Source organism: Pungitius pungitius, chromosome 2, assembly GCF_949316345.1.
Source record: "Pungitius pungitius chromosome 2, fPunPun2.1, whole genome shotgun sequence".
Taxonomy (NCBI): Eukaryota; Metazoa; Chordata; class Actinopteri; order Perciformes; family Gasterosteidae; genus Pungitius; species Pungitius pungitius.
The window spans coordinates 17,843,789-17,858,952 of NC_084901.1; the positions used below are offsets into that span (position 1 = coordinate 17,843,789).

General features: G+C 44.4%; 1 protein-coding gene across 1 annotated transcript; it reads left to right on the forward strand.

Moving 5' to 3' along the window:
* The first annotated feature begins 1,902 nt into the window (after positions 1 to 1,902).
* On the forward strand, positions 1,903 to 15,164 carry si:ch211-276i12.4 (uncharacterized). The gene is made up of 7 exons (XM_037461892.2): positions 1,903 to 8,197; positions 8,433 to 10,032; positions 11,566 to 11,594; positions 12,296 to 12,424; positions 13,002 to 13,068; positions 13,208 to 13,315; positions 13,850 to 15,164. The coding sequence occupies exons 1-7, from the start codon at positions 8,085 to 8,087 to the stop codon at positions 14,492 to 14,494; spliced, it is 2,691 nt and encodes an 896-aa protein (XP_037317789.2). The 5' UTR covers positions 1,903 to 8,084; the 3' UTR covers positions 14,495 to 15,164.

Here is a 15,164-nt window from a genome sequence, read left to right on the forward strand (position 1 = left end):
CACGAGGCTGAAACTAGAAGACAAGACACTTGTTTCCCCCAAATCCCCGGCATTCCCCACGAAAATGCATCGTTACAAGACTGAATCCACGATACCAGAATCCCTGGTGAAACGCAAAGTGGATTTTCCTTTTGACATTCGGCTGGACTTGCGGGTCATACAGAGACTGAAGTTTACTGCTGCAATAGAAAAACAGACAATTTAAGCCCCGCCCCCACCCGCAGAATCCCCACACAACCCACTCTTCGTCAATATGACAAGTTCAATGCGGTTATTGTTGACTGCGACTGGCGTAGCAGTATTTACCACAGCTATTCAGTGATTTAAAAGCGCATCCTAGCGGCTGTACCGAGTCACTCCCAGACGCCCTGCAGCGGTTTAGTCGCCTGGCTCAGTATCAAGTTAAGCTGAACGAGAAATCTGAAAAGAGAGAAGAATGGTTGTTGCCCGCGCCCCCCCCCCCCCCCTCCCAGAATCAAATACTACTGCAATGTTTGAAAGCGACGTCATGAACAGTATGCTGTGTGTTACGGATCAAATGTTATGCAGAGCCAATGTGCATGCAACATGTCGAGTTACACATTAAAGCCATGGTATGTTAAAAAGGAAAATAAAGAATCAAGAGAACCAAATGTACTTAACTTAGCACCCATGACAGAAGTGATGCAGTAAAAGTGAGACAAGCTTGCAGCTCTTGATCTTAATGCGAGTGAATTCAGTGCTCCATCACAGGTTAGGCCATCCCAGGTGACAAATTAAGACAATTTCAGGGGGAAATGCGACCTGAGAAACCAGAGGGAGGAAGAACAAAAAAAAAAAGGGCACACAAACACAGAGAGCGGGGCTTCTGCGAAGGACGTCGGGTGGGGGTCAGATTTAAGCTCAAGCGCACAGGGGGTTGGTACTTCATTCAGGGACCACTCATATGTGCGGACAGCTCCCACAGATGGCTTTGCATTCAGAGGCAGGCGAGATCGGAGCGGACAGACGAAAATGATCTGAAACAAAGAGTGATCTACACAACACCCACCACAAAATACTCAACGATTCAAGATTCTACTCATCTTACGGTTAAGATGCAAAGTAGCAGGGCCCCTCGGCCAGAGAGAATATGCTAGTAAAGCATTGTCGTTATTGATGATTTGAGGTTAACATAAAGCCAGTTCCAAGATGTCAGTTTGTCAACTAAAACATTGCAGAAGTTTATTTTGACAAAATTAAGCCAACATCTTACTACATGCTCCAGGTTAGAGGACTTCACTCGTGCTTGAACCAGTCTTGCACCTGATGTCTGTGAAGAGAAGTGTAGGGATACACCCAACCAAAACACAACACAACACTAAAGCAACACCGTTGCGCTGCATCTCAGACCAAATTAAAGCTGCACAATGCACAGCTTTCCTCAGCTGCTCAACTTTTGGAAAACGTCGCACAGTTGCACGGCTGCAAGTAATTTGGGATGGTCAACCTGTCACTTGCACAGTTGCGCGAGGACAAGCAGCTGAGGGCTAACTGTTGTTCGTCTACACAGCACAAAAAAAGACCTGACTCAGTTTGTTCAAACTGCGTGTTGGTTGATTTCAAAGGGCAGAAGGATTCCTGTGTTGTCCTAGGTAGACTGCATTCTTCCTTTGGTATGTTCTGTAAGAGCAAAGAGGCAGACAAGAGACACCCCTAGCCCCCCCACCACCACAGTATCGTAGAACTGACCATTGTTATCCTTACCCAAATGCTTTACTGCAGATAACGTTAGAGTCAATGAGGGCACATCAAATCTTCTCGTTATCACAAGACTTGTTGAGAAAGCACATCAGTGCTATTTCTACAGTCAAGTACAGCAAGTTGCTTTTGTTTCAAGAACAAGGGGCAGTTGAGCCCAGTTAAGATAAAGACTCTTCGTGTTCAGAATTTTCAGCTTTCCAACATCAATATCTGATGGATTCCACTTATCTGCCTTCAATTTCCACTTTGAAAAGGATGTCATTCAAGCCCTGGTCACATCCGTGCTCTACCAAGCTCCAAGCTTTAGACATACCTGAAAAAGCACAAGAAAAGCTGCCCCACACAAGCCCCCCCCCAAAAGAACAAATGCATACCAAAAGTGTATTCAAATCACAACAAGCTATGCATTTATTACGCAATAAGAAAATCCTTTACAGATAGTTCACTCATTGTATTGTCAATACAAGGCATAGCAACTAATTGCAAAGGAATTGCAATGGAGGGTATTTAGCCAGACAATGAATGTTAAGAGAAATATGAACACGTTTAGTGACCTTACGTGATGCTTGCTGCGCAAGGAAACTTGTATAAACAATGAGTTAGGAGAGTTCCTGGTGGTCTCGGGTATTGGAAAGCGCACAGGACACAGCACACTGAAAAATGCAAAGGAAACAAGCCACTCCCCACAATAGCCCTCCAATAATGCATTACAGTACTGCCGTACTAAGGACAACTAGCACTAGGAATACAATTCAGAATAAGATTTAAGAAACTTCCCAGAAGAACCTTCAAATACCGCAGGCTGGGACGCGACGGATTCCTTCCGTAAGAACTGTAGACGTGGACTTGAATGTTGATTTTTCAAGGACAGGCCATATTACTTAATCTGTAAGAGTCACAAATACACAAGCCCCTCCCAACCCAACAAAGCAGATCCTGTACAGAATTCCAATGACTCGTAGTAAAGAGACTTGTTACCACACTCCCTGCTACACCAGGGGACTAGTTCTGAAGTTGCTATCCTGCGGGGCAAAAAGTCCACTTGAATCTTGTTGGGGTGCACCTGGATGTTTCTTATTCAAGCCATTTTGCGTTGGGCAACATGGAGCTGTGAAGTCTAGGGAAAAGACTGATTAACGCCCCACAACCCCCCCCCCCCCCATCCCAGTTCCAAAATATTATGTGCATAAAACCCAGTTTACAACACATTCCAAATAGGGTAGAATCAATAACAAATCTAATGGATGTATTGAACAATACCTTCCTACATCTCTTTAAAGCGGGTGCGAATGATCCCGATCCGTGGCGATATAAAATTTAAGATGAGCTCAACTTGTATCGATTGTTAGAATTGGGAGAGATTCTTTTGAAGATCAGCTTTAGGGGGCCATGCCTGTGGAAAGAAAACTCGAAACACGTTTTAAATGCCCCCTCCCCCTAACCCCAATTCTTTTATCCAGGATTCACCAAATCAAAAACATTACTCCTTTTGATGGCAAAATTGACTACATTTAAACAGGATGGGCAACGAGGAGTTGATGTACAGGATAGTTACACCCACATGTACATTTCATGCATGAACTCACTGCTCGGGTTAAGAGGTAGATGCAGCTGATCTGTACCACTGATGCGACGCTGGAGTACTGAAGATTGCAGTATACACTCAACCGTCCGGACTGGAGAGCCTCCACTCGCACACGCCAATGCTGAAAGCTTCTTTGAGGAGGACCTATCGAACGACAAAGGGACTGCGCCTCTGCCTCCGGCTTGGGGAACTAGTCGTGATCGCAGGGAAGGGGAGAAGTCCGATATGGTGTTCCTCTCGCCAGCACACTACGACGGCATTCATCACAGCAGACAGCACCACACTCATGTCAGCGCACAACGGGAGGGGTGACCACGGTACACAACGCGTAACACGGCTTGCCTGAAAAGAGGAAGAAATCTGTGCGAGAAATCGTGTTTCCAACAATTGCTTGTGAAATAACTAAATGCCTGAGAATGTGAGATACCGCTACCCAATATACAAACCACCGCCTTGTTTTTTAAACTTGAGAAGCAAGAAGACACGTCTGAGCCCCGTCCCACCCTCTGATCACTGGCTGGCTTGCTCTGGAACTGCTCGAAGGCGATGGCCACTCTGCTGCAGATGTCGGTGTTGCTACCCTGCACTGCGCCTCTGGCTCCCTCTGGTGTACACTCGCCGCTGCTGCTGCCTCATGCTCTCTTGGGGCCCCTCGGCTTCTCCCTCCACGCACACTGGTCCTGCCTGGAACCACTCTGGTCCTCCCACGCCCTCTGGTCCTGTCCTGCCTGGCTCCGCCCTCTGGTCCTCCCGCTGTCCCGTGGCCCCGCGCCGCTCTGGTCCTGCGATCTTCATCTAACTAAGTCCATTTCCTCCCCTTGACAACTCAGTCCATTTCCCCACCCAGGAAAAAAAAAATCTTCTGTCTTCTCTAGGCAGCCAAAAAAAAAAAAAAGATAACTTAAAGAAAGAAAAAAAAAGACCGTCTTCATTGAGCTACAACTGAAGCTCTACTTTGGTAACTTGCAAACTGGTTTCTCTGGTCGACAACACGTCGAATGTTAAATAACGTCAAACCTAAACAATGTCGTGAAAAGAAACTAGAAAAACCCGAATAAATTCATAAATTAGAAATGCCAGTCTAGATGACGTCATAGACACCAAGTGCCGGGACTCATTCACCATATTTAGAGTCTACAAATTTGATCGCCTTGACTGATCCATACCAAGCAACCGGGGTTCTTTGTTAACCACTCGATCCTCAAATTCAGTTTGCTAAAAACTTAACGAAAGCTAACGCCAGCTAATTTACCCCATCAACTATTCCTTTCCGTCAAGGTTATCCCCGGCGTTCTTAAATATTACATGACGCAAAAACTTTAGTCCATCACTGTTACTCTCGCTTTTTGTTTTTATATTTTCAGTAATCATCTTAATTGCGCACCGTTAAACTGACTGATGCTATTAAAAGGTTTATCTTCGCACCAAAATCGACGGTGCCTTTAGCCTAGCGGACACAGCTAGCCTCTCAGACCACTCCCTTTAGTTGGGTCACGAGTCAGTCAAACTCAACCAATAGCTACCGTCGTAGCTGCCACGTCATGGCTACCAAAATTAGAAGCAACAACTTGAAATGGCTCGATCATAAACTGAAAATGAACCAGAACTTAATGTTTCTAAGACCAGTCGAGATATTATTAACAAACTGTTAACAAGTAACGTTTTTTTAACTAACGTTAACGTTAGTGAGTATAAACTCTGCTCACGTGGCCTGCCGTTGGTCATATAACGTTAACTGACGTCGAAAAATACGAACGCTAACGCCGAAATCGAGGTGATACTGAGGGTTGATTAGACAGGCTACCCGCTGAAACATATTAAAAAGAAAACAAAAACGTAGTGCTAAAAAAAAAAAACAATAGATCAACGTTCAAGAAGGTTGAAGCTGATTGTTCGATACAGGGCCTACTGCTCTGATCACACCACGACGACAAAAACAATTATCAGGTAAGATAGTTTAAATATATATTCTCGCCCTTAACAACTGAGACTCGCAGACAATGAAACAAAGAAAACAAGATTGGTTTAACCTGACCGCCTGACACCAAACGAAGTCGTGGAAAATGCTGTCTGAGCTGGAATGGCGTCAATAGGGGTATTTATACTGTTAGGGTGACCCGGCTCCAGCAAGAGAAGATATTCATCCGGGGAAAAAAGTAGTACCCACATTGAAACTACGAAAAAAACGCTTACAAAATCTGATTCTGGCCTTATATTGAAGTTCAGAACAGAACGTCGATTAAAGAAAATTAGTAACGTGGGCTGTATGGCGATATTAATGATAAATAGTGCAGGTGAAAAGACATTGTTCAGTAAGCTAGATGCAGAGCTGCTCCCATCCTAATTGTATAGGTATAACACGGATAGTATTGTGCTTATGTTTTCTGCTGACTTTCCTATTTGGAAATATAAAGTTACGATACGCAAAGTAGTTCAGTATTTCAGAGTTAAAATCCCATGATACCGGCCAAAACGGCTGACGTCACAGTAACGGCTTCGCGGATGAATCTTTACTTGCCTGCAACAAGGTCCGACAAACCGGATCAAACTAGAACAGGGTTGTATAGCCGGATCTTTTTCCCTTTTACTGCAATGTTAGGCTACATGTTATTGATAAACGATAGAAAACTGCCCACTCATCTCTCAAAACCTGGATGGCTTATGTTCAAAAAGCTATTATCATTTTGTGATTCTTTTTGGTAGAATAAGTCATTTGAAACAGTAATGCTGGCAGTATTCTCACATCAAATGTATCATGTAGATCCAATTTTACAAGCCTCGAGTACGTTTGCTTTGTCTTTCATGTCCATTTCAACCTTAAGAAGTGAGAGGTTCAGTATCAGTGTTAATGTTGGTTGTCGAGTCTACGTGATTAAACTAGAAATATCCAGAAACATCCAGAGCCAGACAACTGTGTTGCTAGAACGGGGTGGAAAATTACCAGATCCTAAGGAGAAAACGGGAGTTATTCTACTGACCAGCAGAGGGTGCATTATCCCTCCTGCTGATTCTCAGCATTGTTGAGAGTCCGGGCCTGGACAAGTCTGGGCAAACCTCCCACATTATATTTAATTTGTCTTATCTTGATAGCTGTCGGTCCTGGAAAGGGAGCTCTAGATACCAAAGTAATGTATGGTAACCTTTACCATAATTTGAGATTCACTATATAAAAAAAACGAAACCCAAATGTGTAACATGATAAAAATAGAACAATTCCTTCCTGCTTAATCCTTATAGTTAATTGAATATTTTCAGATTTTAGTCTGTTAATTACTAACTCAATATTCTAAAAACGGCAAAGATGTACACAATTAATCCCTTTGTGGATAGAAGCTCTGTGTGTGAATTCTAAGGGTGGGCAGGATCGCTCACTGTCATTGATCAGCTATGTGGGGAGTTGTCCTCAGTATGAGTTTCAGCCTGTCCCAACCTCAATGAATGGATCGTTGTCATGTTGATAGACAAGGAAATACCCGCACAGATTAGAAAAAGAGGCCCCCTCTGTCATGTGATGGACATGCCATGCCAGGCATTTAATGCTATAGGCTTAAAAGACCGTAGTGTGATACTGTCAATCAACAACATTTAATAGGTGTTGTTGTGACTCTGGGATTGTGTTAGAAGACATGAAGCGTATTCAACGGAAATGAAGACTGGGAGGTGTTTGGATTATGAAAGCTCTCTCAGAGGTTGTGAAATGTACAGATTTCTGTTATCTGTTCTGTTCTGCTGAAATATTTCCGATTGCTGTATCAAAAACACATCAAGAAAACTGAGACAGATTATTAATGAGACAACCTGAAAATGAACAATGTTTAGGCCAAACCAGAAATGTGATACCTCACAAATAACAACGCCTCACAGTGATTTATATTAATTAATTAACAGTCTTGCTTATGGCTTTGCAACGTTAGAGTTCATTTTATAAAAGCACAGTAGGGATAGCTTCTACAGTAAACATTGTATGACATAACCTTGGATGGCTGACAAATATAAACCAAGTTATCTATTGTCATATTGCCCCCCCATCCTAAATGGGTTCCCCTAGAACTCAGCCAGATGCTGGCAGGAACCTCTCAATGGGGCAGCTTTGGGAAGTTCAAAAGCTTTGTTTAATGCTGATCCCTGCTTTTTGGAAATGAAAACAAACTAAACAAAAAGTGTCATAGGAGATTATAGAATAAAACAATGAAGTGCGAGGTAGCACAAAAACATGGGAAAACCATACAAGCTACATATACCGTTGGTAAAGTGAACCACATTATTGATCCTTTTCCGCGGGGCTCGGTTCGATTGTCGCTCTCTTTCAACTGGTTCAATGAGCGCCCGGTTGTTATATCAGACGTGATGCAAAATCAAGCCACCATACATTCCTGCTCACAAGCCGGGGTTTCATTATGCTGCGGCCAGTCACGGAGGAACTCAAACTCAATCAGAAACAGTCCGATACTGGATACCTTGCCAAAACCCTTGGAGAATCAATCTTTTTTTTAAAAAGGACATCTTTTTAGGCCTAAACTTCTTATAATAGTTTGGAGTCTTGTTTATTTTTCACGAAAGTTCCCCATATGCTATAAATCTTTGTAGTCAGAGACAGCAGCCGATCATCGTAGTCTTAAGTAGTAATTTTTGCAGCTGACATTGAGAGACAATTTATAGCATTTTCGAAAATCTGATAATTTGGAAAAAAAGGTAGAGTACAGGGTTCCCCATCAGTTCCCCTTGTTGACCCAACCAAGACGGCGTCAACAGTCTACCACCAGTGAAGAGAAGGGGGATGGAGAAGTTTTTTAAGCCTGTTCATAGCCCTTCTGACTCGGACGAAATCAAGCCGCGGAAGCACCATCACCGACATCAACCTCCCCTTCACCAAGAACCTCCGTCACACAGGTACGATGCTGCATTCCAGTCCGACAGATTTACTTCTAATGTTCAACAAATGTAGAGATAAAACCAGATACATCCTGAAATAATTTTTAGTTGAAACAGCACGTGAAGGCATCTGCATTTCAGAATAAATATACAGATTCTGGTACAAATGTTGAAGTTTTAACTGTGTGCCATTTACACACTTATACAAAACAGCTATTATCAATAATAATATCCCTGTGTCCTTGTGTTGTAGGTACACACTGTTTGATGAGTCTGACAGAAACACAGATGAAAGCCACGGGCGCCACCATCAACATGGCCGCTTTGTCCATGATAGCCCTCTTCGTGACAGCCCTCATCACGACGCCCATCATCGTCGTCCAGCTCAGCAGTTTCACCACTGCGAAGAGGATAAGATACTGTACAACCACAAAACACCTGTAATCCTCGCCAGGGCCTCTTCCTCTTCCCTCTCTTCATCCTCGTCCTCGTCCTCTTTTTCCTCATGGTACACGGAGGAAAGTGGAAATGATCCATTTTCTCTTCGTCAAGCGGAGCAGCCACAGCACTCCTTGTCCTGCTCCAACATCTCAGATGCGCGCAGGGGTTTCAGGGAGGACGCCAGCGCAACGCCCATTGTCTTTGCCACCGTCAAACACGGCAACAAGGGCGGTGTTTGTAGTGAGATGCACGAGGGTGTACAAACGAGGGGAAAGCAGGGTTTTGCTTGTCTTGACCGAGGTCTCAGCAGAAGTGAAGAGGGCCTCCTGCAAGGTAATGAAAGCGATCTTGGAGGGGAACAGTCCAGAGTACAACACGTCCCCCAAGGGCACCTGTTCAAGGCAGCTAGTCTGAACCGAAGCCTGGCATTCAGTGAGGAGGACTTTCTGTTAGGGGTCTCCAAAGGCCCCAAAAGAGCGGTGTCCTCCTTTCAGCTACCAAGCAAAGGCATCCTCAAGAACAAGCAGCCTCACACAGACATTCGCAAGGCTAAGTCGATGGAGGTGCTTTCCCCAAGAGTCCCCAAGGGGCAAGGTCCTGGTGGACAGAAAGGGAAGGGTTCAAGCGCTCAAGTAGAGCAAGCCAAGGCTAATTTCGTGCAGGGAAAGTTGCAATTCTCTGCCTTTTTAGATGAGATTACAAAACAGGTCATAAGTCCGTCGGCTCTCACTATCTTGGGTGTGGGCAAGGACAAAAGTAGCGTAAAGGCACCGGCCCCAGCTCAAGCACCTGGCCCGGTCAAGCCTCAGCTCCCACCCAAGAAGCACAGAAAGAGCTTAGGGGAGGACAGGGAGCAGCGCCCGAGACAGGAGATGGCGGCTCGCGACGGCCCCCGGAAACAATCAGACAGCTCCCTTCCTGACAAACTGATCTCGTACGCGGCGAGGAACCACCACGGTAGCCCCCCGCCTCATTACTGCCCCAGTTCACCCGGGCAAAATGCTCCCCAGGAGAGCCGCCGCAGGGACAGCAGGCCGTCGCCTACTGGGGGCTGCGCATCGGGGGAGAGATATGCTCGGGGCGCCCCCCACCTCACGGATTGCACCAGCACCAGCCCGGAGGACAACCAGCCAAGACAACGGCGCCAACGCAAACCGCAGCCCGCTGCCCCCCACGGTCAATACACGCAGCACTTCCCTCAGCAGCAGCCTCAACAGGGGCCAGCCGGCGCCGGGCACAGAGGGCCCGCCAGCCCCCCTGTGTCCTCTGGCCAGGGTACTGGGCCACGCATCGGATCCGAGTCTTCTTCCCCAAAATCGGATTCATCGAGGACCAGAGACGACGCCTCCACGGCGACCAGCCACAGCTCTGAGCAGAGTAGCCGCCAGCAGTCACATGTGAAACAACACAGGGTGAGTCTACGGTCGCTTACACGTTGGAGAATATTATTGTCGACAATATTTTAAACTCGGAAAAGTACTATCTAGTAGTATTTCCAATTTTTCAATACATTTTTTGAGAAACTTGTGTAGCAATTGATTGTTTATCACCACCACCATTCTAATATATTATGTTTAATTTCAATATAACAATATGATTTCACTGAAAGACGATAAATTGTCGTATTGAATGATCTCCCAGCCCTCTATATTCATAGATACAGTTTGATACTAGGTTATTTCCTCACAATGGGGATAAGTCATAATAAGTGACAGATTTTGTAATGTTATTCCTAAATAATATGCCTTAGTTGTTTTAATGATATGTGTTGATGATCATCATTAAATTAATTGCAAAACAAGAAGGGTTTTTGTGAAAGACAAATAGTGTTATATTGGGCGGTCATGAGTCAGACTACTGAACAAGAAAGAAGAATCATGGGTCTACCTAAAAAAGGAGTCAGCGATGAACGTCCTGAAGGCAACACGGTGCGCTGAAGGGAGGACAGAACGGGAGGAATGTAACGTATGCAGCGCTGCTCCTCTCTTGCAAAGGCGGAGAGCTGAGTCACAGGCCGCGTGTGACGTGCTAAATACAACGCACTGCAAGCTGAGTCATTCCTCAGCAATGCAGCAAATGCTGGTGCTGTCCTTCTAGGGGGGAGATTTCATTTCAAGCTACTTGACACCATTTGAAACGTCTTTTTGTTTTCGATGCTCACTTACTGTATGTTCTTTGGCTCTATTGTAAGAGGAAGGTAACGATCACACGTCCACTTAAGACAAACTTTATCACGAGCAGCGCTTGGTATAATGTGAGAGTGAGCTGGTTGGACGAGTATCACGTTGCCTTTATGTAAGAATCTGCTCAGTCTGCCACTCACACAGCATTACATCACATTTACTTTTTTTTTCCATTTGGCTGCTGTGTATGATTGGGTCTCACAGAAGTTCCGTAAATTGACATGAACATGCACACAACCACAGACATAGAAGGGGCTGAAGCACTAATCGATTCTAGTATCCACGTCCATATCCGGGAGCATGTCCACCATAACTCGATAATTTATTCCATCTGTCTTGTCCCCATTAATGGACTGATGACCCATCCTGGGGGGGGGGGGAGCGTCCTGCCTCACAAAGGCACCCTCCTGTCATTTAGATGAATGGATGCTTGTGATGGCCTTTGTATATCGATGCATTTTTATTACAGCACCATCCCAAGAATCAGTCCTAAACTTCAAGCCTTGTTTATTTGTATCTGTTACCTATTTTTCTGTGAAAGTTTGTTATAATGTTGAACCTCAGCTCATGTTGCATATGGACAGTGATATATTTGGCATTGTTTGGGCTCTCCTCCAGTAAACAGGACGTTCTAAACACTCGTTCATTGCACATTTTGAATAATTAACCACGCTAGTATAATATTCTAGCTTACCAAATGTCTTCTGTATCTAATGAGCACTATCCGCTGTTCTCTCACCCTTCCTCTATATCTTTTCTTAGGACCCGCTGTGTGATGACGACCATTTCCAGTGAGTGAATGTATTATACTTGCTGCCTACTCACTTCCCATTTCGCTCTGTCTCATTCTGTCCTCTCTCTGTCTGTCCATCTGTCTGACGGATCGATGGTTATTGATCACACTAACGACCACCTTCTCTCTCCACTCCTGTTTTGACAGGGAGAGTTCTGGTAGTTATGGAACAGATTTATATAACTGTCTCTATGTTATTAGATACGAAGTATGTGACTGGAAAACAGGGAAAAAAAATATATAACATAAAGAGGGCTTTTAACATTTAAACTACTAAATACTTTTATACCAAATATAAAAATCTTCACTCCCCTATATGATTAAAAAGTATTACTAACATACAAACTATTTGTTTGAGAGCCAAAGCTCTTTTTCAGGTGGAGTTTATATAACTTTGCTTGAGCTTTATGTGTAGTGGAGAGGTCTGATACAGTTTAAAATAAAAATACATTCAGAAATATTGCGACCATCCACAATGAATAAACTGATAAAAGGAAGGCATGAGGGGTCTTGAATATTACTTTAAGTCATCACTGCCAAATGATTTGATTTCAGATCTACTGTATATATTTAAATATATATTAAAACAGAGCACTTTAAACAAATATTATATATATATGCCTCTGATAAGGCATCACCTCTTAATACTTATTATCTTCCGTGACTAAACTCCATTTCCCATCATTCCTCTGTGCTCAGGGCGCTGCAGGAGGAGAATACAGATCTTCACCAGAACTTACTGCAGACTGTGGTTTGCATTGAGAGCCTGGAGGTGGAGTTGCAGAGAACCAGGGACGAGCTTGGCCACGTCAAGGAGAAATATAAAAGGTTTGGTTTCATAAACAGAACAGAATTCAACATGCATTATTTATACCTCATGAACATACCCCTGCACATGTATTATGATGCAGTACATCATATGTCATATGAACAAATATTGACTTCAGAACTAAAACCATTTAAGTCAACCTATGCCTTTGCATTACAGTCGTATTGATCAGTGCAACATAGATTCTCCCCTGTGCATTTTCTGCGGGCGTTTTCGTGCTGCAGGGACACAAGGCATCTGTCATGTCCCTTCACACTCACACTCACCCTGTCAGGCCTGTATTTATCCCCAAACAACCACTGCTGCCGCACGTACGGCACGTCCTGCGACAGACTGGAGCAACTGGATTGAATGGTCACCTCACACTCGCCTCCAGTTGGGTGTCAGTTGTTGCATATTTGTTTGGAGCGTTTGTGTTTGCCAACTGGCCTCACAAACAACTGTGTTCAACCCTAGATGAAAATAAGACTAAATAGTGAAATGGTGATAGGGTGGTGTATGTTACGAATAAACTTTGATGATATTGAGTATTTTTTCATGTTGTCATTCCTTCTGTTTTCTGTCTTTGTCCTGTAGCCTCCTTGAGACTCACACTGGGACCAAACAGGCCAATAATCGGCTGGGCGAACACCTGCACATAGCGGTGAGAGAACGCCTGCGTGAAGCCGAGGGACAGGAGAGGGACAAATGTGCAACCTGGTTGATTCTCTGCCTTACAAATTATGAGCTACTCCCATGTACATCTGACCCCATTGTATTTGTCGGTACGTGTTTGTGTGCAGTCGGAGAGCCTCACGAGTGAGAGGAAATACCTGCAAAACCGCGTGTCCCAGCTGAGCTCGGAGTTGGAAGACGCCCACCAGACCATCGCCGCCCTGGAGAACATCAATGTGAGCACAGTGTCGCCTACTGGACATGCACGCACACTTCAGATAGAAGACGTTTTATCTAATACATCATTGGGATGACTCAGTACTCTCGGTGGTTTAGCTAGCCCATTTCATGGTTTTAAATGTAATATTCTGAAACCACCTCACTGTGGCCAACAAAATAATGTTTCAATCAGAGCCATGTTTGCACTTCATTACATCTATTTGAGCCTCACCATGTTCATTGAAGATGATAAAAATAGCCCTCACCATGAAATATCCTTACTTAGATGTGTGTGAAAGCTTGAATTCATTATTGTTGCCTAAGGGACTCAAAAATAGACGCTGTGTACTGAAATACAGCACTTGAGTGAAGTAAAACATTTTCTATGTTTGACCAGCAAAATGTTTCACACGCAACAACCCGGTCATGAAGGGCAGAGGTGCATGGTGCAGGATACAGGTTTCTAACTATAGGTCAAACAGGTATTTGCAAACATTTGAGGTGATCAGCATTAAATAAGATCCATTAACAACCCGGAGTCTCGCCCTCAGGTGCCGTGCTTGATGAAGGAGTTATTGGAGAAGCACTTTGATTCAACTAATGCCATGCAGAAGATCCTGGCGACCTCCGCTCCAATCGGCCATTCTGCCACCTCCGTAAAAGCAGACGCCCGGTGCCACGCGCCTAAAGAGGAAGAAGCTCCACAGGATTGGGGGGCCAGGCCCGACGCGGGGCCGCAGCGGGTCACAGCCTTCATTCCATTTAAACAGGTGGCGCCAACAACAGCCTCCGAAGGCCCTCTCCACAGTCAGCATGAATCCAGCCACAGCCCCCCGCTCTCCGTGGCTGACATCAGCACTGCCATCTATCAGAAAATGGCTGCCGGCTATGCAGCCAGACCAAAAGCTCTTTATCCCCAGGCCCGACAGCAGCTCCCCCCGGGCAGCAGCAACCACGCCGACAGCCGCCCAAACCTGCAGCAGGGCCGCGTGGCCGGCGACAGCTGGGGCTGGAATCCCGGGGTGAAGGTGACACTTGTGGAGCAGGATGTTGTGGAAACAACCTCCATTACTGCCCAGCAGATCCTGGATGATTTCCTGAAGCAGCTGCAGCCCTACGAGGAGGCGGGTGGAGGGAAGGAGCAGCAGGCTGTGCAGGAGTGGGCGGCAGAACAAACAGGCAGAGTGGCAGAATGAGTGTGTATATTCTTATCTTATTGCCATGCGTCTGTATTCATATAAGCCAGATGTATGGTATATATATTGTATTGTATTTCCCAGGTACCAGGCATTTCTTTTTTAGTATATATTCTAAGTAAGTGCAACAATTGTAAAAAGTAAATTATTTCCATACAATAAAAAGATCTCTACTTTCCAGTAAAAAATAGTAGCAATCAAATTAAATAGCAAGATATATGTATTCAAATTTCCATGCATGCATGTTAGATATATTTCCATTTGTGGTAACTTAAACAATATGCAATTTACTACTGTGTTCCCTTAAAAACCCTGTTGTACCATTAATTCAAATTATTGCATTTGGTTCCTTTTGTGTTTGTGGTTTATACATTTAAGGGATAACTGGAAAACTGCAGCGCAATGCCTCTAAGGTTAAACATTTTAAATGATTTATGGATTTATGTGAAGTAGAATTAGCACAGAATGAATGTGTAAATATGATTTCACTCTGTGTATGTGTACATAATATAGATGAAACTTGGTGGCCGTTCCATTCAGAAAAGATCAATGTTGTTTGTTTCTTACCAGTGTCCACTTTACCCCCCAAATTCTGCAATGAATAATGCTAGCCCATTCAAAATGTAACTGTGTCATTGTTATTCCAATAAAGATAATCGCCTTGAATGAA

Excerpts from the sequence above, each read along its gene's own strand:
- si:ch211-276i12.4 (XM_037461892.2), top strand. The coding sequence starts at position 8,085 with ATGGAGAAGTTTTTTAAGCCTGTTCATAGCCCTTCTGACTCGGACGAA. Across the intron at positions 8,198-8,432 it reads CAAGAACCTCCGTCACACAG|GTACACACTGTTTGATGAGT; the intron begins GTACGATGCTGC and ends CTTGTGTTGTAG. Across the intron at positions 13,316-13,849 it reads CCGCCCTGGAGAACATCAAT|GTGCCGTGCTTGATGAAGGA; the intron begins GTGAGCACAGTG and ends TCTCGCCCTCAG.